Genomic DNA, 24,226 nt, shown 5'->3' with positions numbered 1-24,226 from the left:
TTTTAGCCTTGCAGAAATTGGAACACATGCATCAAAATAAAAATTAATCATTTTCAGAAAAAAAATAAAAATATATATTGTTATCATGTGTTGTGGGTAGAGTACAAAGGAAGTGAGATATTCTACAAATGATAACGGCACATCACATGACACCCAGAATGTTGTCACCAACTGCGGCCACTAAAGTATAATCGTAAATGACTCTAACTATCCATAAAGAAAGCACGGGTGCAACTTCGTTATAACAGTGTTTCCTTAATTATCTAATACAACATCTGCTGTGATTACAGTGAATTACATACTCAGAGAACATCTACAGACAAAGATCCGATTACACGAAAAGTTATCAGTAAACAACTTGTGGTTCAAACTCTGCAAAATCAACCGAACCAGACTCAATAGGCGGCATGAGATAAGCAGCCAAGATCTCAGAAACAAGTGCAGCAACTAGAGGAATCCTCTTTAAGTTCTTGACAAAGGAAGCGTCTTGGCTCTCCCCCACAGCCAGCAGCTTCTGGTTGATCTCCACCATCCTATCCAGCTTCCTCTTGAACTCCGGGTTCTCAACATCCGGTACTGCTGGAAATATCCTAGCAGTTGTGCGGTTTGTCTGCAAAAATTATAGAGAAGATTGAATGCGTATGTAACAATGGAAACCACAAAATGTAGTGGCATGAAGAAATTCTTCATTTGAGCAACAAGAATGGGAGTACAAAATGCAATGACAACGAGTCTGTCATTTTGATAGGGATGTTCTACTTTGTAGTATCTTAAATCTTGAATCTGGAACATGAATTATTAGTTTCTTGGAAACTGAAGGTCCAGTGAAATGTGAATCCCACAAGTTGATTATTCTAAAGTTCATGAAGGGAATTGGCATATGCCAACAAATCAAGCAGAATCTTCTTTTCATTGTAGAAGTGTATTTTTTTTTTTCCTTTTGCTTTTTTTTTTTTTTTTTTTTAAGACATAAAAGCATAAGACCTCAATGGAATTCCATTCTTTCTTTGCTTGGTCGAAGGTCCCCTTGCATTCTTAATAAAAATGTCATATAAATAATGAAACGGAACACTTCTTCTGATGTTCCAAAAAATTCCATTCCATTTTTCCAAATGATAATTTTCAAAGAACTGAACTTCACTGCAATAGGGCTTTTAGGGTGCGGGAGAGTAACTCTACTAAGCACCACTTGGTTGCCAACAAATTAGGGGGAAAAGAAACAAAAACATAAGATCAAGCAAGGTAATATCATTGGAGTGGCAGGTGTAAAGATTGAGGATCTGGGAAGTCTTAAGCTCCTATTATCAAGGTAATCTAATGACGCATCGGTTAAATTAAATGTAAGTCAATTTAAGGACAGCGTCTGGAGGACGAAACCACCATAGCCATTTTGACAGAGAAAACAAGAAAAGTGTACCGCTGAATATTTATAGCAACAGACCAAAGCAAAAGTACAAAGTCAAAGACAAGCTAACCTCGATAATGACATGCATATCAAATTCTTTTGTGTTGAGCCCAATGCCTTCATAGAAAGCTGTGCGTTGGCAATCATTGAGGTACATTGTCACATAAACCTGCACAATATGTTTGCTAAGCTGTGAGAGGATCAAACAGTGGACAAGTGGTCAAATTCCTTGTGTTTGTTTTGAGAACTGTAAGATGCTGCTAAGAAATGGGGGGAATGACACCAAAACTCAATTGCATAAAAGCCTAAATTGGAGGTAAAAACACCATAGTTCACTGGATCAGAAAAGGCCTCAAATCAGGGAAAATTACCGAAAGGCAGAAGAAACGGGCCCACAACTTAGCCTTCCAATCGTTGAGGAATTGGGGCTGTGCCTTCATGAGTGCAGAGAAGAAATCACCATGCCTATTCTCATCCTGGCACCAGTTCTCAAAATACTTGAAAATGGGATAACACTGGTACTCGGGATTAGCCTTGAGATGCCGGTATATGGTTATGTATCTCCAGTATCCAATTTTCTCAGACAAATATGTTGCATAGAAAATGAACTTGGGCTTGAAGAATGTGTACTTTCTTGCCTTGGTCAAGAATCCCAAGTCAAGGGCCAAATTGAAATCAGATAAACCTTTGTTCAAGAACCTGGAAAAATTGAACATTAAATAATCACTTGGACAAGAAACCAGTTTTAGGAGATGACCACATCAAGAAGATTGGTTTGCATACCCGGCATGCCTGGCTTCATCTCTTGACATGAGAGAGAATATCTCAGCTACAACAGGATTGGTTTTCTGCATGAATATGGACAATATGACAAATTCCTGGTTAATGAGCTGAATAGAAACGGAACCACAGCTAAATCAAAATTTTTGTAAGAATTCAATCAAGAAAATGAGTTTGCTTTATAGTTGACAGACCCCACTCCCCAAAATACTAAGGTTCATAGAATTCAGATGATTATGCACAGAAACTAATGCAATTTTAACTTTTATCCCCTCACAATTCGTTCACTAAGGTTACGTTTGGTTTTATAATAGGATGAAGGGTCTAAGGACTGCCCTTGAGTTATGTTTGGGATTAGGCCATGATGTAGCATTAAGGAAAATTATGGAGAATAATGTAAACTATCATATGTCATGTTGATTAGGCACCGGATGTCACTGACATTATTGGTACTTGGCAGTTGTGTGCAGTACTTTCATGGGATATTGTGGTCTAACCAACGACACTATCCAATCATCAAATAATGCGAAGATATTGGGATGAATGGATCCCACGGATGACTAACCTTATCCCAGCACTTTCTCCGGCAAACAAACATTTCCTTAACAGTAATGTGGGGAATTTTCACAACCTCAGAGCTTTAATTAAATAAGAACAAATAAAGATTAAATAAAATAAGAGACGAACAAAATGTTTTCTATCAGGGGAAATCTATGATAGAAACTAGGAAAAACTTTGGAAGCCAGAGAACTCATCTTCTATTTCAGAAACAAGGACCAGTTTCAATAGGTGCCCCACTTGTACAGCAGCCAAGGTTGTGAAGGGGAAAGTCAATAATGAATAATAGTTAAAATATGTATTAAGGTCGAAGTAGCTAGTAAAGTAGCTAGCATATAAACTTACTAGCGGCACCATGGATGAGGGAAGAAAACCGTGTAACTAACTGCTTCAATTGTGATTTTACCGTAACTTCTCTAACAAACATTTAGCTAAAACAAAGGGCAAAAATAAAAATAAAAATGAAAGTATAAGCCGACTTCATAACCGCTGTTTAAGGTGTTACCTTAACAATATTATACTCTATAGAAATATTTATCACATTGTAAATTTAGACTAAAAAACTTAAAATAAGTTGGAGATGTGTTTGATGCAGCTTTTTTATAAGCTAAAATAAAAGTTATGTTCGTAAATTAAGTTGAAGAATACTTTATTATTAAGTAAATGTGCAATTTAACCTTAATTATTATATAGAAACACTCTTGTTTTATTGTAAAACATACTTCGCAAATCACAAGTCCAAATAATTCAAAAAAAAAAAAACTACTACAATTTGGAGATTAAAATAATCTCATTTCTTTGGGATAAAGCTAGACAGGCTAAATAAGGATTATTCAAAATTGATACTTCCAATTAGCATTCACCAATTCTTTTAAGAAATAAACTGAATAAGTTAGATTTACGGTACTCCCTCCGTTCCAAAATGAGTGACCTTTTTGGGACTCAGTGTCATTTTGAAATGCTTTATATCTTTCGATTTATGAAAGTATTATGTAATTTTGAAAACTTTGTTTAATAAAACTAATTAAAATCCGTAAACAAAATTCATATTGCATTTTTTTAATATTCATATCGAAATATATAAACAATTGAAAATGACAAGCTTTCCAAAAATATCACTCATTTTAAAAAATGTCGCTCATTTTGGAACTGAGGAGTAAGTGTTAGGCAATGAGAGAAGTAGAGGTGCATACCTTGAGCCTCCTTCCAAGTTCCTTGTAGAGAAGGAAGCCAGAGAACTCAGCAGTGCAAGACCTCTCCAAGAACTCAACAAAGATTTGCCGAAGTGGGCCCTGCATCTTATCAGCAGCCTCCTTAAACTCCTTATTCCTCACGAAATGGGTCTGATTGTAATCAGTCTTGAACTCCTGCAACAGAGCTTCAAACTCCCCCTCCTTCAGATTCTTGTTAATCTCCCTGTTGAACAGCCTCTCCATCTCATCGAAATCCGTCGTGTAAAACCGCGGTGTCAGCAGCGACTCCTTTATCCCTTCTTTCTTCTTCATCTTCCCCCCTCCTCCTCTAGGGGAGGCAGCGGTGGCGGTGGTGGCAGCAGATGCCTTGATCATGGTGGTTGAAAATTTTAATTGAGACGGTGGAGGCCGCCTTATAATTGGGTTGCTGAATTTTGGGGTGGCGGTGGTGAATTTGGAGGTGGGTTTTACTAAAGCCGCCATTTTTGTGGAGCTGAGAAGCTTTCTGGAGCAGAAAGAAGCTTATATGCTATATTGGGTGGAGTTCGGGGGGAAGAAGATAGGAATAGGCGAATGTGGGGTTCGTTTTATAATTGGTGGAAAGTGATTGGTCCTTTTGTATAACATATATGATCTCATCCAATGGGAATCCAGGAGGTTAATGGGATTCGGACACGTGGCAGATAATCATGGGCCTGCTTGATTTTCCAGATTTTTGGTTTATGTACGGTTCTTGATAGATTTATGGTGGTCTTTATTTGCTTGCAGCAGTTGATTTCTCCTCATATTTTGTCCTCCTGCAAACTAAAGTGCATCCACAATAGGTGTACTAACTAGTGTATTAATTGTGTGTTAAGATTTAACAAATAAAAATTTATTTTTTGTGTCACAATACTTGCATTAGTTTGTGTGCTAGAGTGTATTAAATCTTGTAGTGTGCTAGCATGTGTGCCAAATTTGGCACTATGCTAGCAAACAAGAAGTGGGTCTCATCTCTGTAATTCAAACTCCAATCATAAAATATAATTGTCCATTACTCCTAATATACACATGTGGGACCCATTTTTCATCCTAACAAATATTTTAACATACAAATTTACCAAACTCATTGTGAATGTTCTAACATACTCCTATGTTAACAATGTCTAGCACACATTTGTGGGACCTATTTTTATCATAATATACATTTTAACACACAAATATACCAAACCTCATTGCAAATAAAAATAGTTGAGAACCACTTCTAATAAAGTCTATTGCTTATCTCCCCCTAGTGATGATCAGGTTTCGAGTCTCACGGGGGACGAGGCTTTGGGGGTCAGGGCTATAGATAGCTAGTGGACCCCCCTTTGCTAACCCACCCCCCAACCCAACCCAACCCAACCCAACCCAAACCCTGATAATGTATCAATGTTGACAAAATAAAATAAAAGAAAAATAAAAACAGTTGCTTACGAGAAGTTTTTGGATGCCAAACAGGTATCACGTGCCGATATCCATCAACGATCTAAACTGTCCAAACATATTTTAGACTGTTCAAATTAACATGTTTGGACGATCCGGATCGTTGAGAGGTATCACGTTTGTGGTACTCTACGCCGACCCATAAATTTCTCGAAGCAAAAACAAAAACCAATTGGCCAGTGGTCACTTATGGGGTTGAAATCCGTTGAACTGAAATCGTAGCAATTTTAAAGTCACAATTACAAACATAAACACTTCATTCTTTAGGCCACTAATAATGCCCCCACACTAGTATTTTTTAAAGCCACGATCATTTTTACGCACTGACTATTATAGCCCAACTCGCACGGGCTGGGCTATTTACAATTCCATTTAAGTGAAAAAAGAGTCTGAGGACTTTCTCTCTCTTTTTCCTAGAACCCTAGTTTTTGGTGGCTAACGAAGCCCCACAAGCTGTCTCTTTTACCTAATTCTTCACATTTTCTTCGACTATACGCCGATCACAACGGTGGCATCAACTAATCATCAACCCCTGTTGCTGGAATCCCATAGTTTCAAGAATTTCGACTATTTTTCTCTGCTCCCAATACCCACTGACGTGTGCAGGCTTCCATCCCATACCACACGAAAATCTTAACTGCATGTCTGATATACCCTTGATTCTCTTGCTCAGCTGTCTTTTAATCATCCTTTCCATTATCCTTCTTTACCTTATGTGGCTTCATCCTCCTCAACCCCCAAATCTCTCTTGCCGTTACACCATGGATGACTCTAAAAATCAATTTTCCCCAACCCTCCACCACCCTTTCTACTACATGCGTGAGTTGGTCCCGAGGTTTTTGAACGTCACTTACCCTCCATCCATCACAAGCGTGAGCGCTGGTTTGGCTGTCTAATTGGCAGGTTTGTAGACTACCGCTCATTCTCCATCCCCAAAATGCAAACTGCCATCAACACAAACTGGCATCTCGATGGGCCGGTCACTGTTCGTCATCAAGCAGGTCGGTTTTACATTTTGGAAGTTGAATCCTTGGCTGACCATGATGACCTCCTTCAATCGGGTCCCTAGAACATCAACGAGGCTTTGTTTCAACTCCGTCCATGGGTCGCCGATAGGCCTCTCCACAATATCGACTTCTCCACTGCTGCTATGTGGATTCAGATTTTCGGGGCGTCGCTGGAATATATGACCCCCACCATGGCGGTTCGATTGGGTTCTCTCTTAGGTACCGTCATCTCGGTCGACCGCCGCACCGTTGATCATGACAACCTGGAATATATGAGAGTTAAGGTTGAGATACCCATTCTCCGCCCCCTTATCCCAGGAGCTTTTCTTCGTCTAGAGAATGGAGACCCAATTTGGCTCCACTTTGGTTATGAACGTGTCTTCAAAGTGTGCCTCAAATGTGACTGTGTCGGTCACTTGCACCGTCGTTGCCCCTACTCCAATGCCCATGCTGCCACTCTCATCCATGAACACATTCAGGAAGCAAAACAATCCCCCCATAGTGCTTTTTGGGTCCAGGAGGACCGTTTCCTCGATCAAAGGGCTCTGAAGGCAATCAAAAACTCCAACCTCAACCGTACCTCACGTATGGAGATCCTATGGTCTGAACTTGAAGCCGGAGCTATTGAAATGGAAAATATCTTTGGGTTGCGCACCATCTTCTTCCTTCGAACAACCTTCTTTTCTTCCTCCGAGGAAGCGAGTGAACCTTTTGACCCACCTGAGGACATGGACGACATGGATGAGGTTAACTCTGAAGCTGCCATTAACTCTGAAGAAGCCCCTACCGAACCTCTCCGCACTCATTCTCCTCCCTACTCCCCCAAACTCCCACCACTGGCCCCACCGCGGCCTTTGCTGATGAGGCTGTCCACACCCAAAATGTAAAATCTTTTATATTTGAGGTGCTTTAAGGTTTCATTTAATAATATAAGGGGCAAAGTGCAATTTTTTGTTTTAGAATTGTGCATGTGTGCCGTGTGTGTGTTTCAATTAAAAAAAGAAGAAGAAGAAATCCATTAGGGGAGGTTTTCAACATTAGAGAGAGAGAGAGAGAGAGAGAGAGAGAGCAGTGGAAAGAAGAGGAAGAAGAGTGACTAGAGAAGATTGAAACCTCAATTCAGTAGGTTTTCAGTTTCTTTTGGTTAATTTCGTGCATGCTCAGCAAATTTTGGGACAGGTTATTAGGTTTTTGTTATGGGTTGATTTTTCGTTCTTAGATTGTGAATTGGTTTTTGATTCCTTCTTGATATTTAAAGAACACTCTCATCTTGTTCTATAGCCGCTGGAATCGTTGGAAACTGTCGAGAACTCGACATGCTATGGAATTTTGAAATTTGCTATGCATAATGATAATTTGTCCTGTTTTGACAAATTTTTCTCATCGATGTACTGATCATGTTATTTTTTGATAATTTTACTGTAGATGCCTCTGTGATTTTAGTGTATGCTGTAAAAATTTCAGAATTTTTTGAGTAGTATGGAAAAAGATAAAAATCATGAACCGAGCTGCTGTCAGATTCGCGTTTGGGCAGACAGCACAAACATGTTTTGAGAAAACGGACATATCTCCTAGCTTGGGTATCGTTTTTACGCACCTTTTCTTGATTATGAAACTAGACTTACATATCTTTCTGAATATGTAAGGTTTGTGCCTTAGTTCCTTCTAGGAAAAAACAATTTTTGCTCCGAAGTTGATGGTTCGTTATTCTGAAAATCTGGACTGGTTTTGGAGCTATGTTCTTCATCAGTTTTGTCATAGTTAAATGTACTTACTGACTATGGGTTCTCATGAGTCTTAAACATTGATCAATTGGTGATGTTTTAGTGTTGGAATTATTGGAAAAGATTGAGTATGTGATTTTTAATGAGCCTTCGATCGCAGACTGTTCTGCTCAAACTGTGACTTCTGATGAAGATGTGTAACTTCAGTTGAGCGTATCTTGGTCATTCGAACTCTGTTTAGGGCAAATTTTATATCGAGATTGATGTTCTGAGAGTGTACTTTCTAATGGCTATAGTCTCAGAATCTAACTCTAAACCTATAGAATACTATAGTCAGAATCCGATCAGTGGTTCTGTTAGATAATGTGTGAATTTGTGAAATTCTTGATTTTAGGTACGAATTGGTGAATTTACTTTTGTTCGGCATTTGCTATATAGTTGAATTGATGCAGAACATTGTTAATGCATTTGCTAAAGCCTTTCAAGTATTTCTATACTAAAATGTTTGGCTTGTAGATAGATGACGAGTCGGTGAATCAAGGAGCACCGAAATCATAAGTTGTTCTTTCTTTTGGATTACAAGGTGAGTGTTTGATTCATAAATGTTGTTCTATATTGAATTGAACTGTTGGCTTAGTGCCCGGTGATTGACTTTTTGCCAAAAGGCTTTTATGCCTTAAGTTATTGGTTGTGTGCCCGGTGATTGGCTTTATGCCAAAATGCTTTTATGCCTTCAATTATTGGCTGTGTGCCCGGTGTTGCTTTTAATTGCTTGGTTTACTGTTTGATAAGTTGAGATTATCTTTTAGTTGTACCTTTAATATGGAATTGCATCCATGTCTCATAAACATTCTCGGATTCCCTTTTGGAATCCAGTTTTGCAGGCGTTGTAGATATCCACTGCTAATCGTTGTGTGGTTGTACCCTCGCTTAGGGTAGCATGTCGGGAAGACTGGACTAGTTTTGGTGAAATATTGTAGATAAGGATGTAGTTGCAGCCTATGTTTATATTTAGTTCATTGTATAATTTAATGCTTTCTTGAGACTTCCATTGTGTTTGTAAGAATGATATATTTTGCGTTATCAATAAAATGGCCGTTGGTTAACTTAATTGCTAGAACTTGAATGGTAGGATAGGACTGGTGGTTGATGTTGCACCCTCACGTCGGGTTGGGCTCATACAAGATAAGACTTTTGAACTATTTGTCAGCGAGTGAAAGTTGAACATCAAAGACCGGCGGGTCTATTGCAGAATCTTCCTATATCGGAATGGAAATGGGAACATGTAAAAATAGATTTTGTGACAGGGCTATCGCATTCTAAGGGAGGTTATGATTCGATTTGAGTTATTGTGGATCGATTGACAAGGACGGCTCATTTCCTACCTGTCAAGACCACATACTCTACAGATAAGTACGCTCAAATTTATGTCAGTGGGATTGTTAGATTGCATGGAACGCCTTTGTCTATTGTTAGTGACAGGGATCCGAAGTTTACTTCTAGATTCTGGGTGAGTTTGCAGCGAGCTATGGGTACTTCACTGAAATTTAGTACAGCTTTCCATCCTCAAACCGATGGGCAATCTGAACGGACCATTCAGACTTTGGAAGATATGTTAAGGGCGTGTGTTCTTGGTTTTAAGGGCAGCTGGGATGAATATTTGCCGTTGATTGAGTTTGCTTATAATAATAGTTATCACAGCAGCATTGGCATGCCACCGTATGAGGCTTTATATGGCAGGAGGTGCAGGACACCAATTTGTTGGAACGATGTTGGTGAGAGACAGATGTTGGCTCGGCAAATGGAGCAATTAGGCGAGGATCGGAGGCTAGGTCCTGAAATGGTTAAACAAACCATTGATGGAGTTCAAATTATAAAGGAGCGTTTAAAAATTGCGCAAAATCGTCAAAAGAGTTATGCTGACAAACGAAGGAGAGATTTGGAATTTGAGGTGGGTGACCATGTATTCATTCGTGTATCGCCTTGGAAAGGGGTTATTCGCTTTAAAGGAAAGAAAAAGTTGGCACCGAGGTACATTAGGCCATATGAGATTATCAGAAGAGTAGGCGCAACAACTTATCGATTGGCTTTGCCGAGGGAATTGGCACGGTTGCATGATGTATTCCATGTTTCGATGTTGAGGAAGTATGTGCCAGATTCGACACACGTGTTGAATAATATGGAACCTATGGAACTAAAGGAGAACTTGACCTATGTGGAGGAACCAATTCGGATTTTGGAGCGAGGGGAGCGTATCCTTCGTTCAAAAGTAATACCATTTGTGAAAGTTTAATGGCGTAATCATTCGGAAAGGGAAGCTACATGGGAGACGGAGGAGTCTATGCGAAAGAGCTATCCGCATTTGTTTGAATTTGGTAAGTAATTTCGAGGACGAAATTTCCTTAGAGGGGAAGGGTGTAACATCTTTTATATTTGAGGTGCTTTAAGGTTTCATTTAATAATTTAAGGGGCAAAGTGCAATTTTTGTTTTAGAATTGTGCATGTGTGCTGAGGTGTGTGTGTGTTTCAATTAAAAAAAAAAAAAGAACAAACCCATCAGGGGAGGATTTCAACGTTAGAGAGAGAGAGAGAGAGAGAGAGAGAGAGAGCAGCGGTGGAAAGAAGAGGAAGAAGAGTGACTGGAGAAGATTGAAACCTCAATTCAGTAGGTAAATTTTCAGTTTCTTTTGGTTAATTTCGTGTATGCTCAGCAGATTTTGGGACAGGTTATTAGGTTTCTGTTTTGGGTTGATTTTTCATTCTTAGATTGTGAATTGGTTTTTGATTCCTTCTTGATATTTAAAGAACACTCTCATCTCATTCTATAGCCGCTGGAATCGTTGGAAACTGTCGAGAACTTGACTTGCTATGAAATTTTGAAATTTGCTATGCATAATGATAATCTGTCCTATTTTGACAAATTTTTTTCATAGACGTGCCGATCATATTATTTTTTGATAATTTTACTGTAGATGCCACTGTGATTTTAGTTTATGCTATAAAAATTTCAGAATTTTCTGAGTAGTATGGAAAAAGATAAAAATCATGAACCGAGCTGCTGTCAGATTCGCGTTTGGGCAGACAGCACAAACATATTTTGAGAAAACAGACATATCTCCTAGCTCGGGTATCAGTTTTACGCACCGTTTCTTGATTATGAAACTAGACTTACATATCTTTCTGAATATGTAAGGTTTGTGTCTTAGTTCCTTCTAGGAAAAATCAGTTTTTGCTCCGTAGTTGATGGTTCGTTATTCTGGAAATCTGGACAGGTTTTGGAGCTATGTTTTTCATCAGTTTTGTCATAGTTAAATGTACTTACTAACTATGGGTTCTCATGAGTCTTAAACATTGATCAATTGGTGATGTTTTGGTGTTGAAATTATTGAAAAAGATTGAGTATGTGATTTTTAATGAGCCTTCGATCACAGACTGTTCTGCTGAAACTGTGAGTTCTTATTTAGATGTGCAACTTCAGTTGAGCGTATCTTGGTCATTCGAACTCCGTTTAGGGAAAATTTTATATCGAGATTAATGTTCTGAGAGTGTACTTTCTAATGGTTGTAGTCTCGGAATCTAACTCTAAACCTATAGAATACTATAGTCAGAATCCGATCAGTGGTTCTGTTAGATAATGTGTGAATTTGTGAAATTCTTGGTTTTAGGTACGAATTGGTGAAGTTACTTTTGTTCGGCATTTGCTATATAGTTGAATTGATACAGAACATTGTTAATGCATTTGCTAAAGCCTTTCAAGTATTTCTATACTAAAATGTTTGGCTAGTAGATAGGTGACGAGTCGGTGAATCAAGGAGCACCGAAATCATAAGTTGTTCTTTCTTTTGGAGTACAAGGTGAGTGTTTGATTCATAGATGTTGTTCTATATTGAATTGAACTATTGGCTTAGTGCCCGGTGATTGGCTTTATGCCAAAAAGCTTTTATGCCTTAAGTTATTGGTTGTGTGCCCGGTGATTGGCTTTATGCCAAAAGGCTTTTATGCCTTACATTATTGGTTGTGTCCGGTGTTGCTTTTAATTGCTTGGTTTACTATTTGACAAGTTGAGATTGTCTTTTAGCTTTACCTTTAATATGGAATTGCATCCATGTCTCATAAACATTCCCAGATTTCATTTTGGAATCCAGTTTTGCAGGCGTTGTAGATATCCACTGCTAATCGTTGTGTGGTTGTACCCTTGCTTAGGGTAGCATGTCTGGAAGGCTGGACTAGTTTTGGTGAAATATTGTAAATAAGGACGTAGTTGTAGCCTATGTTTATATTTAGTTCATTGTATCGTTTAAAGCTTTCTTGAGACTTCCGTTGTGTTTGTAAAACAATATATTTTGTGTTATCAATAAAATGGCTGTTGGTTAACTTAATTACTAGAACTTGAATGGTAGGATAGGACTGGTGGTTGATGTTGCACCCTCACGTCGGGTTGGGCTCATTTGAGTGCTGGCCGGGGTGGGGTGTGACACAAAACCTGGATACTATCACTCGCGAAGTATGCCATTTTGGGCTTGATGCTGCATTCGAACAGGAGCCCAATGATCTTGGTCTTACTTGCCTTTTTGATCGTCCAATCCGTGTTCGTCCCCGCCCCGACAACGACGCGGGGGAAGGTCATTCTAAACGAAGCAAATATGGTGCTTCTACTGAATCTGTTCCATCAGGTAAGCTGCCTGTTTCTTCTCTTCATGGGCCTAATATGGGGTTAGACACTTCTGTTGGCCCAACTATTGAACAATCTTTGGGTGGTGCGGCCGACATTGGGCCTCGTCCTTTTGGGATTACCCCATCTGGGCCTAATCCCCAGGAGGGCCCTGTAATTGCTGCTTTCCATATTGAAGGGCCTGCTGAGTTACACATTAAGGGGATGGCTGAGCCTCATCTAGCAATTTCTCCCCCCGCTGTTGGGGCATCCTAGGGCAAACGGAAGGACAGCGGATGTCAAACCACTGGATGTCTCCACCAAACGTCCCTACTTGGACCTCAATGACACATCTAGTACTCTACTTTTCCCCGATCCGAACCCTTTAACGGAGCTTACTGGGTTACTCGATTTGGGTAATCCCCCAGGTATACCTCCCCTTAGCACTTTTCCAGCTCTGGTCAATTCTTCTGATGCTTTTGTAAGTATGACTTGCCATCCACAATGTGCTTCCACCATTGATGGGGTTCCAGTCCCCATATTTGCTAATATTGTTACCTATGGGCTTCGTATGATTTTCCCAACTTTTGATGGGGTTCCAGTCCCCATATCTGCTACTTCTTTAATATACCGACCTCCTAATAAGGCTGATTTGGGCTCTCTCTGCCCTTCCACATTCGAACTTGTTGGAGATTTAAACTCCATCGCTGTTGTGGCTACACCAGTTCAGCCACAGCAGCAGCAATGATACTCCTAAGCTGGAACTGTAGGGGACTTAGCCACCCCCTCTCTGTTCATACCCTTGGACATCTCATCCAAGATAAGCGGCCTGGTTTCCTGTTTCTTATGAAAACCAAAACATCTGTCACCAACGTTATTCATATTTTCCATAATAAAGGATTCTCTAACTCCACGGGTATTGACTCCGAGGGCCTTAAAGGAGGGTTATGGGTCAGTCGGCGATCCAATTTTTCTGTGTCCATCCTCCACCTATGTAAACATCTGATCCTTCTCTCAGTTACAGATGACTTTAACTTGACCTGGCGTATTGCCCTAATCTATGGTTCTCCCTACCTCCACCAACGCCAAGCTGTTTGGGCCCAACTCGACACCCTTCTCAGTTCTGATTCCGGGCCTTTAATCTGTATCGGGGACTTTAATCAGGTGCTCCACCCCACTGACAGGCTTAGCCCAACACCGTCTAGTCTCCCGGGTTTCACAATTTTTTCACAGTTCCTCTTCAATTTAAGCTCGACCGAACTTCCTTCAACCGGCTCTCACTTTACCTGGACTAATAACCGTCAGGCTCAACACTGCACCTTTGAACGCTTAGACCGCGGTTTTATTAATGGAGACTGGTCCTCTCTTGGCTTGGTTACTTCCATCACCAACCTACCAATCCATGGCTCTGATCATTCCCCAATCCTCTTGTACACAAGCCTCCCAGGGTCTATACGCCGCAGGCAATTTAAGTTTGAAAAATTTTGGACATCTTACGAGGGTTGTTCCGATATAGTCCAACAATCTTGGTCAACCAATTTCCAAGGATCCCCCCTTTTTCAGACGGTTCAAAAACTTCGTCTAACACTGTAGAGACCCGTGATATATATATATATTTTTTTTGGGCTGTATTTTTTTTTCCTTTGTTAATGTACGGCCCATTGAGATAGACAGTGCGGATATTCGGTGTGACGTGTTCGTGGGAGGATATAAGGGTAATTGTGTGAAGGGTGCACGTGTGAGTGTGGTGCGAGAAGCGGGGGATTGCTCCCCACTTTTACAATTTCCCCAGGAGACTACTTTCTCCCAGAGTCCTGCTACCCGTACAGATTTTTGTGCACAGATTGTGCACAGATTTCGTTGTGGGGCCCACCACGAGTTCCACACAAATCATCCAAGCCGTTCATTAAATGTAAAACATTTTTTCACGGGTCCCTATAAAAAATAAGCTCAATCCAATACCTATAGGTGCTTCATCCAACCATCTAACTTTTCATTCAGATTTTCGGATAATGAAAAGTTATACGATTGGATCGAGCATCTATAGGTATCGGATTGAGATTATTTTTTACGGGGACCCTTGAAAAAATATTTTACATTTAATGAACGGCTCGGATGATTTGTGTGGGACCCGTGGTGGGCCCCACAACAAAATCTGTGCACAATCTATGCACAGATTATATGTGTGTGTAGCAGAAACTGTTTCTCCCATTTCTCTTTTCTCACTCTCTCGGCACTCTCTCTCTCCTCCTCTCCTCCGAAAAACTTCCTCCTCTCTTCTCTCTTCGATTTCATCTACCTAGGGGGTGATTCCGGACAAGGCCCGAGAATTAAAGTTGCTATACGGCGCATGGGCTTTCTGAATATCCAAGAAAAATCATGATCGGACCGCGTGGGCGCTTGGTTGACTTGGTCAAAGGTTCGGGTTTTGCTCAAAACCCATGAGGTAGGGATCTCTTACTCTTGTTATGCGTTTATACGGTGTTTATGTACCTAGATCGTGCTTTGTTTCGTTGTTTGAGGTTGTTCGTTCCATTTCCGAAATTCTGCAGAAACAGGGTCTTTGTTTTTGGGGTTTTACGCCTTCTTAAACTCATGATTGAATTTTGGTTCCTTCGTATGAAATAGAGCAGACTTAGAGCCCGTTCTAATGCCGCTGGAATCACTCGAAACCGTTGAGAATTGAATTTATGGTGATATCTAGAATACTGGTCTGCAATCTGTCTCGTTTTCTGGGTTTCAGCCCACTTTGAACGACCATAACTTCCTCGTCCGATGTCCGTTTCATGCAAACTTTATATCGGTTCGAAGACCTCGAAGTCAGCTTTCATTCTCCACTGGAATGGTCTTAAAACTCTTAGTACACAAAAAGTTATGATCGATTGCGTGGAGGTATGTCAATCTGTCAGGCAGATTCATGTAGCCTCGGTAAACCCCTGTTTAACCACCCTTTGAGGGCAGATTTGACAAGGGTTCCTTCGTGACTTTTAAGCTTCGTTCAATCGCGCAACTATTGGGACTGGAATCACTCAAAAATATTAAGAACTCGATTTATAGTAATTTTTAGAAGATTGAACGAAAATCTGAAAATTTGGGCAGGGTATCGGGCTGCGTTTTTTTTTTTTTTATTGTTTGTTATGGTTAAATGATGCTATTGGTTATGGGTCCTTGTGGGTTTTAAAGATTAGTAAGTTGGTGATAATTTGACATTGGAATCATAAAAAAAATATTGAGTATGCAATTTTTAATGATATTGTATAATCGTTTTAACTCGATAATGGGTGTGAGATTGATTATGGATGGATTGTGCATAATGAAGGATGTTTATGGACCTATGATTCGAGTGTTACGGCTACGTGTGACATCGAACTTTGTATGTATCGTGGTGTGGCATGTCATAGCATATGGACAATGGATGGAGTCGTATCCAACTTCGGATGTCGACGAAGGTTACGGGGCCCAACACCGTCCGGAATTCACGTCAATATGGACGGAGCCCGGTTCACCTCATTGGTGGGACCTTGGCGAGGGTTACGGGGCCCAACACCGCCCGGAATTCACGTCAATATGGACGGAGCTCGGTTCACCTTCTTGGTGGGACCTTGGCCAGGGTTACGGGGCCCAAAACCGCCTGGAATTCACGTCAATATGGACGGAGCTCGGTTCACCTTCTTGGTGGGACCTTGGCAAGGGTTACGGGGCCCAACATTGCCCGGTGCATTACTTTGCATCACATATCACGCATTGTTGATTGGTTGAGCTAGACTTATGATCTGTGTTGCTTGAGAAATGAAAAGAGAGATAAAGTTGTTAATCTAATGTTTGGCTTGTCGATCGACTTTGAACCGTATCTTGGATTACTATCCTTCCTCATTGAGCCTCTTGTTCGGTACAAATCAAGGAAATTAGTTCATGTTGCATGGAGTGGCTAATACTTGAGAAATGATAGATAAATCAATTATGTTAAAAAAAAAGGAAATCCAATGATATGTTTGTGTTGTTCTGCTGATAGATATACTCATTGTTATTAGCATCTTGGGGTTCGTTGTACATATATAATGTTGCTCACCTACCACTGTTGGTGCATGATCATAACATATTCGTATAGATCGAGGCAAAATGGAGTAATTGCGTAGCGATGGACAAGTGACGGTTGAGGAAAGTTGTGGTCTAATTAGGATAATTCGAGTTGGTTTATGCTTCTAGTTTGACGTATGAGCTGTTAGAAATACCTTTATGAAATTATGATCCCCTGGTTGTAGTATGCTCGTTTGTGGTGGAAAACTCACGTTTCTTTGTGGTATATCGTCGCATCACTCAGTCTAGGTGTATGATTCATCGCATTTTCATATAGCTTGTGTATAGATTTTCCTACTGGGCTAGTGTAGCTCACCCTATCATTTTCAGGTACGATTCAAGGAAGTTGACATGGAGTACATGTTGTGCATTTGTGACCAAACCTTTAAAAAGGTATTCAAGAAGGATTTCATAGCACAAGATCTGAAAGAGCATTTTTTTTTTGGAAAGATAGTATTTGTAAAATGTAATATTTGAATTTTATTTGAGAACAGTGAACAAAAAGATCTTTTGGGGTATTATTTGTATTACAGAGAGGACTTTATTTATTAAAGTGTTTATTATTTATGTTGAAAATCGAGGGCGTGACAAACACGGAAGAACCTGATTGCGTAGGTTACAAATGGCATTGGTAATTTGGCTTCTCATATTACCGACACCCGTGGTAAGCTCTTGTCATGTCAGCTTGCTCTCCCAAACCACCTCAATTTTGACCATGAAGCTGTGCTTCGGGGCACTATAGAGGATCTACTCTCCCAAGAAGAAATCTATTGGTCCCAACGATCCAAAACTCGTTTCCTTGCTCTAGGTGACAAAAACACAACATTTTTCCACCACGCCAGTCGTATCCTCTCTCAGGGGTCTCGCATCAAAGGGATTAATGATCCACAAGGCGTTTGGATCAAAAATCCGGATGCCATGGATGGAATTTTCACAAATTATTTTCGGGAACTCTTCTCCGAGCCTCAAACTGATCTTGACATGGACAACCGGGAGGGTTGGGCACACTTTGACAACCATCTCTCTGTTAACCACTTAGCCTGGCTCAATAAACCTTTCGCGGCTGCTGAAATCAAAACTGCTGTTTTCCAAATTGGAAGGACTAAACCTTCGAGCCCTGACGGATTCTCTGGTTGCTTTTACCACCACCACCACTGGGAAATCATCGGTCCATCCATCTGTACAAAGGCCATTTCTTTCTTGAACTCTGGGTATTTTTTAAAGGAAATTAACTACTCCCATATTGCCCTAATCCCGAAAGTTCCATCCCCGATAGCCCCAGGTGATTACCGGCCTATTAGTCTTTGTAATGTGCTGTATAAAATCATCTCCAAAACCCTGGCCAACAGACTAAAGCACATTCTCCCTTCTTACATTTCCCCCACCCAAAATGCTTTCGTTCATGGCCGGCAAATTTCTGACAACTCCATTCTGGCTAGTGAATTCTCCAATCTAATTGCCAAGAGGAAAATGGGTCATAAGTATATGGCGGCCCTGAAACTTGATATGAGTAAGGCTTTCGATAGGGTTAGCTAGAAGTTCTTAAATGCTATCCTCAATAAAATGGGTTTCTCCAGCCATTGGCTCCGTCGTCTCCACCAATGCTACTCCACTGTCTCGTTCTCCGTCCTGATAAATGGTTCTCCATCTCAACGCTTCCAACCGCAGCGTGGTTTAAGACAAGGTGACCCCCTGTCCCCATATCTTTTCATCATTTACATGGAAGCGCTTTCTTCGGCTTTAAACCACCTGGACGCGTCCAAGTTGAGTAAGGGTCTTAAGCTCTCAGTCAATGGCTCTTTGCAGATGACTGTCTCATTTTCTTCCAACCAACACTTTTAAGCTGTGCCAAAATCTGGGACACCCTCATGCAGTTTGGCCTTTTCTCGGGACAAAGCATCAACCATCAAAAATCTTCTATCACACTGAGCCTAAATATTCCCCGGGTTTTCCGCCGTTGCTTTCAAAGTTTTTTTCCATATACCTGTTCGCACGGATCTGGCATCTTATTTAGGCCTCCCACTCGGTGTTTCAAAAAACAAAAGTGGTTGCTTCTAATTCATCATTGATTAGACCCAACAAGCATTGGTAGGATGGAAGTCGACTCTTTCTCAAGCTAGCAAATTAACTCTCATCAAATCAGTCTTGTCTTCCCTACCAATTTACCTTTGCTCTTCTTACAAAATCCCCTTTGCTATCTGTGACAAGCTGAATGCCATCTCTGTCGCTTTTTGGTGGAAAACGGGTGACCGAAAACCTCTCTACTGGCTTTCTTGGGACAAAATTTCAGCCTACAAATCCGAAGGAGGATTGGGTATCCAGGACTTCTGCCTTCTAAATCAAGCTCTTTTGGCGAACCAATGTTGGCGTATCCTTAATAACCCATCCCTTCTAATATCAAAAATTCTTTTCCCAAAGTATTCTTTATGGTCGAGACTTAATCTCCAGCCACTTCTCCTGGACAGTGGGGCAATGGTGAATCCATCAATCTATACTCTGACCGGTGGATCCCATAGTTCCCTAAGCCTCTGAGCCATGTTATTCCCTACACCGGTTCAAGTTCCCTCACGGTCTCCAGTATCCTAAATACAGGTCCGGCAGGAATCACCTGGAACATTGCAAAAATCCGTGACATTTTCCTAGCAACTATTATCCCAAAGATTTTGGCAATTCAGCTGCCTTCAGTACCATGTGAGGATAGACGAGTGTGGCCTCACACTCCCTCTGGTAATTATTCTGCTAAATTCGGTTACCGCGCTCTTTATGACCAAAGGAAGGCTCCTTCCAACGACCCAGGTAGACAACCCCATCTGCACAAAGGGACTAATATATGGAAAACTTTGTGGCACTTAGATCTCCCTGAACGCCTCAAAATTTTCCTTTGGAAGTGTGTACGAGGTATCTTGCCGGTAAAACTCAATCTCTGCTCTCGCCTACGTCAGATTCCCCCAACCTGTCCATTATGCCTCTTGGACGACGAAAGCCTGGACCATATCTTTCTTTGCTGCCCGAGTACTCAACCGATTTAGGTTAATCCTCCCTTCCAGCTTCCTTCCCAACCGTCATGCTTCCAAAACTGGTTAATGGATGGGATTATCTGCCTAACTGCTTCCCCACATGACAAAGACCGTTTTTTCACATTCATTGCAACACTCTGGGCTATAAGGAAATCTAGGAATGCAACCGTTTTTTTGGGTGCACCATTTACGACCGGAATCGTTCAAGTTTTGACATTTGATAATGCTCTCTGGTTTAAACGGCCGTCTCTCTGGAATGCTTGAATGTTGTATCACCGCACTCCACCATCCACCAGGAACCCACCATCTCTATCATTTGTTACTAAGCCTTACCCGCCATTCATCCTCTTTGACCAGCACGTTGCTCATATACAGTCGATGGGGCATTGAAAGAGGATTATAGGAAAAGTGGCTTGGGTTTCTATGCTTCTGATCTGAATGGCCGTCTTATACAACAGTGTTCCGTGTCTTGCTGCAGCTCAACCCCGCTCCAAACCGAACTTATGGCCGTGCTTCTGGCCGTTTCATGGGCTCTACACTTCCAATTTAATGTTCTTTTCATTTATTCTGATTGCTTAAATGCCATTTTGCAGCTAGCAGGCCGGTCTAAACCACATTATGTAGATGTTTTTTTGTTGTGCAACCTTCGGCAGGAGCTCTTGAAGCTCTCTTTTTGCAGGTTAACCAAGGTTGATCGCAGAGATGCGCACCAGGCCCACTACTTAGCCAAACAGGCGTTGTTGTCCCCTTCAGCGTCTCCAGTCTCACGGGGAATCCCTTTTTGGACAAGAGCTACTGTCGCGCAATACTTTTTGTTTACCTAGCTCTTTTCGCTTATTGTATATTTTGTTGTTCCATTTGCGTTTTTTATTTTGGTTTGTAAACTGTTATCCTTTATCAAATGCATTTTTATCGTGTTCCAAAAAAAAAAAAAAAAACTCTCGCATGCTACTCAGAATATTGACCTTTTCCTTTTGATTCTCCCTATCTCTCCCTCTGTCTCCTATTCTGCCCACTACAGAGCTATGAACAAAGCAAACCACTTTCCCTTCTTTCGTCTCCTTTGCTTCACATCATGGATTCACCTCTTTTCCTCCAGCGCCCATCAATGATCCCAACCCCTTTACCTCCTTACACAAATAGATACTCGTCTCTTCAATTTCTCAATCAATACATCAAAATTCTAAAAAGAAGAGACTTTTGTTATTGGAAAGAAAATGAAAAACCCATTCGTCAAACAAGATGAAGACAGCGAAGTGTCGAGAGAAATAAATTTGCGACATGACCCATTAACCCCATTTTCTCTCTTGCTCCACGTTTGATTTGATCCAGCAAATCTCCCTGGCCCTTTCATCTTTTAGAGTAGTAAAGTAGTAGTAAGACATATAGGTTAAAGATGGTTATGGAGTTCTTGCTCAATTTGAAGATTAGTGGCAAGCGGCAACCACTAGTCTCGTCATAAACACAAGAAGGTAGTGGGCGATTTGGAGAGCGGAACAATAATGGGAACCTCAAATCACGCCCTCTTTATTGTATCTGGTGATTTGTTCATAAATCAGAGAGAGAACAAGCAAGGGAAGAGAGAGAGAGAGAGAGAGAGAGAGAGAGAGAGAGAGAGAGAGAGAGAGAGAGAGAGAGAGAGAGAGCAAAGGCTGGAGTGGAGTTGTCTGTAATTTAGGGAAAAAAGAGGACGAAGAAAGATTTAGGGAAAAAAAGGAAGAAGAAAGACCCAGGGTACTGGTGTCAGAAAATGAATAGAATACAATAATTGTCGTGGCACTAAAACAAACCTTTGTGGCATTAGCGCCACACCCCATTCTTTATTAAATTATGGAATTTTGTTATTATTTGTCCCTAAGGCACAAGACAATGTTTATTAAATAAGATTAATTAAACTACACTATTGAAGAAAGTATTGAAGGTAGTTGAAATATTGGATGAAGAGTAAAATTTGTTTACGAAAACCATAATAACCCTTAATTGTTCCCTCTTTTTTTTATGTTGCCCTTTCACATTCTGTTGTGTTTTGGCATCCACATAACATTTTTCTACCAAACAACCTATATTAAGCCACTCTAGGGCATATATATTCCACTCTTGAGCATTATCGAAAAGGATTGAAAAATTACAAAACTCATATCAAATTTAAAAAATTCTGCAAACACAGCATTGATTCAAAGACCCAACAGATCAAAAAAAAAAAAAGTTACTTCTTTAGATTGAATCTACATCAAAATCATTTATGCTTCTTCCAAAAGCACTCATCTAATATTTCAAACAAAAAATTGGATTCGATTCAGCAGTTGTTGAAGTCATTTGCTTCCTTTTATTTGCTCCAGTAGCGGCAATTAATGCTCCCATTTCAGTTAATAACCTCATCCATGTATGCTATATTGAACAGAATAATAGAGCATGAAATATTAATATTGGATATACTAACAAAAAGAATGTTGGGAAATAATAAATAAAAAATTGGTGGGAGGTCCACTATAGCATATTTATAACCTACTAAATCCACTTCTAAATTTCGTAACCCATCTAGTCCACTAATATAGTTATATAATCTAATAACTCCAATTTACTTAAAAAGATATATTTTTCAAGACCAAAAAACCCTCCTATATAACATATAGAAAAGAGAAATTCTAGATCACAAAACAGATCTGAGCCTTCCCTCTCCCCCTCTCTCTCTCTCTCTCTCTTCCCCTGGGAAAAGAATAAGAACGAGCCTTCTTTTGTAACACACAATTCCTTATCCATTATCCATGCCATTCCCAAATTGGGTTCTCGTTTCTCTCTTGCAATCCCTTCGGTTCATATATTCATATACACAACACGTAAAATACATCTCTTGATCCTAAAGAATGGCGACTGCGGTTGGGTTTGCTAGCGGCGGTGCTTATGGGTCCTCTTGGATTCGATTGAAGAACAAAGCGGTAAGGGGTAGTGACATGGTTTGCCGGGTTTCTTGCCTTTCTTCTTCTACCACGACGAGAGACCCGTACAAGACCTTCATGGTTAAGCCTGGGGTTTTGAAATCTGAGGTCAAGAAGGATTTCAGACGGCTTGCTCTTAGGGTATTTTCTCTTTCTTTTGTTGTTCCTTATTGGAGGATTATTTTTTTTATTGGTAATATTATAAGAATGTTGATCCGGTCTTTTGTTTGTCCTGTGTCCGGTTATCATCAAATTTGGAAGTTTTTGAATAAATACATAAGGTTATATATGTGCTTTTCCTAGGGTTAGAGATTTGAAGTTTTTTGAATAAATATATAAGGTTATATTTGTGTTTTTCATCAATCACTTATTGATTTGGTCCGCGCAGCGGCCTCTCCGACTTGCTTCTCATATATTTGGAGTTTTTTGAATAAATATATAATGTTATATGTGTGTTTTTCCCAGAGCTAGACATATAAGGTTGGAACAGGTTGTGTTTTTTGTAAAAATATAAAAGGTTATATGCGTGTTTTTGTTGTTATTTAATGTCATTTTTTTAAAACATTGTTAGTTAGAGAGAGATATAATAACATATAACGTTATATTGTTATATATAACATTCTAGATTAGAAATATTCTATGTTATTTAATAAAGAGAACATATAACATTATATATGACCTTTTGTACCGTGTAACGTTATATATGAGCTTCTATCATATATAACGGTATATACTCCATTGTTGATCACTTATTGAATTGGTTCATGTAGCAGCCTCTCCGACTTATATGTGATAATATGTGATTTGAAGCTCGGTTAGCGATGTGGTTTGGTTATAGATGATCTTCTCTACTGAGACATATATGTTATATGTGACAATTTGCCATTGGTACCTAATTTTGTCCTGTAAAACTCCAAAACAAAGGAACTAATAACGTTATATATTCTCTTATTGAATTGGTCCACGCAGTGGCCTCTCAAAGACACATATGGATATATCTATATATGATTATATATGGTTATATGAGAATATTTGTGAGCACACACACACACACACACACATATATATATATGAGCTTGTATTGACATTTAAAAAAAATTCAATTTGCATAGAGAACATATAACGTTGTATATGAGATTTTGTCCTGTAAAACTCAAAAAAAAAGAGAAACTAATAACGTTATATGTTCTCTTATTGAATAGGTCCGCGCAGCGGCCTTTCAAAAGCACATATGGATATATCTATATATTATCAGAAGCAAGTCGAAAAGGCCGCTGCGCGGATCAATTCAATAAGTGATAGACAACAAAGCATATAACGTTATATGTGAACTTCTGTCGTGTGTAATATGTGCTTTTCCTAGAGTTAGACATATAATATTATATCTCATTTTTTATATATATTAATGTTGTTT

The 24,226-nt window shown here is 39.9% G+C and overlaps 1 protein-coding gene and 2 long non-coding RNA genes across 3 annotated transcripts; 2 read left to right on the top strand and 1 right to left on the bottom strand.

Moving 5' to 3' along the window:
- Positions 1-214: 214 nt before the first annotated feature.
- LOC131323244 (magnesium-protoporphyrin IX monomethyl ester [oxidative] cyclase, chloroplastic) lies at positions 215-4,529 on the bottom strand. The gene is made up of 5 exons (XM_058354932.1): positions 3,937-4,529; positions 2,189-2,253; positions 1,777-2,104; positions 1,476-1,574; positions 215-610 (listed from the first exon to the last, which is right to left on the bottom strand). The coding sequence occupies exons 1-5, from the start codon at positions 4,417-4,419 to the stop codon at positions 347-349; spliced, it is 1,239 nt and encodes a 412-aa protein (XP_058210915.1). The 5' UTR covers positions 4,420-4,529; the 3' UTR covers positions 215-346.
- A 2,957-nt stretch (positions 4,530-7,486) lies between these two features.
- LOC131323240 (uncharacterized) lies at positions 7,487-9,242 on the top strand. The gene is made up of 2 exons (XR_009199132.1): positions 7,487-8,714; positions 9,008-9,242. It is a non-coding gene; the product is annotated as an uncharacterized LOC131323240 (long non-coding RNA).
- A 5,750-nt stretch (positions 9,243-14,992) lies between these two features.
- Positions 14,993-17,435, top strand: LOC131323239 (uncharacterized). The gene is made up of 2 exons (XR_009199131.1): positions 14,993-15,228; positions 17,190-17,435. It is a non-coding gene; the product is annotated as an uncharacterized LOC131323239 (long non-coding RNA).
- Positions 17,436-24,226: the final 6,791 nt, after the last annotated feature.

The sequence above is a fragment of the Rhododendron vialii genome, chromosome 4a, assembly GCF_030253575.1.
Source record: "Rhododendron vialii isolate Sample 1 chromosome 4a, ASM3025357v1".
Classification (NCBI taxonomy): Eukaryota; Viridiplantae; Streptophyta; class Magnoliopsida; order Ericales; family Ericaceae; genus Rhododendron; species Rhododendron vialii.
Note: the sequence above shows the minus strand (reverse complement) of the source record. Positions and strands in the feature narration are given on the sequence as shown.

Bases quoted from the DNA above. Each gene is read 5' to 3' on its own strand.
- LOC131323244 (XM_058354932.1), bottom strand. From the start codon at position 4,419: ATGGCGGCTTTAGTAAAACCCACCTCCAAATTCACCACCGCCACCCCA. The intron at 2,105-2,188 runs GTATGCAAACCA...CAATTTTTCCAG, and splicing joins GATGAAGCCAGGCATGCCGG to GTTCTTGAACAAAGGTTTAT. The intron at 1,575-1,776 runs GTAATTTTCCCT...CATATTGTGCAG, and splicing joins CCCGTTTCTTCTGCCTTTCG to GTTTATGTGACAATGTACCT.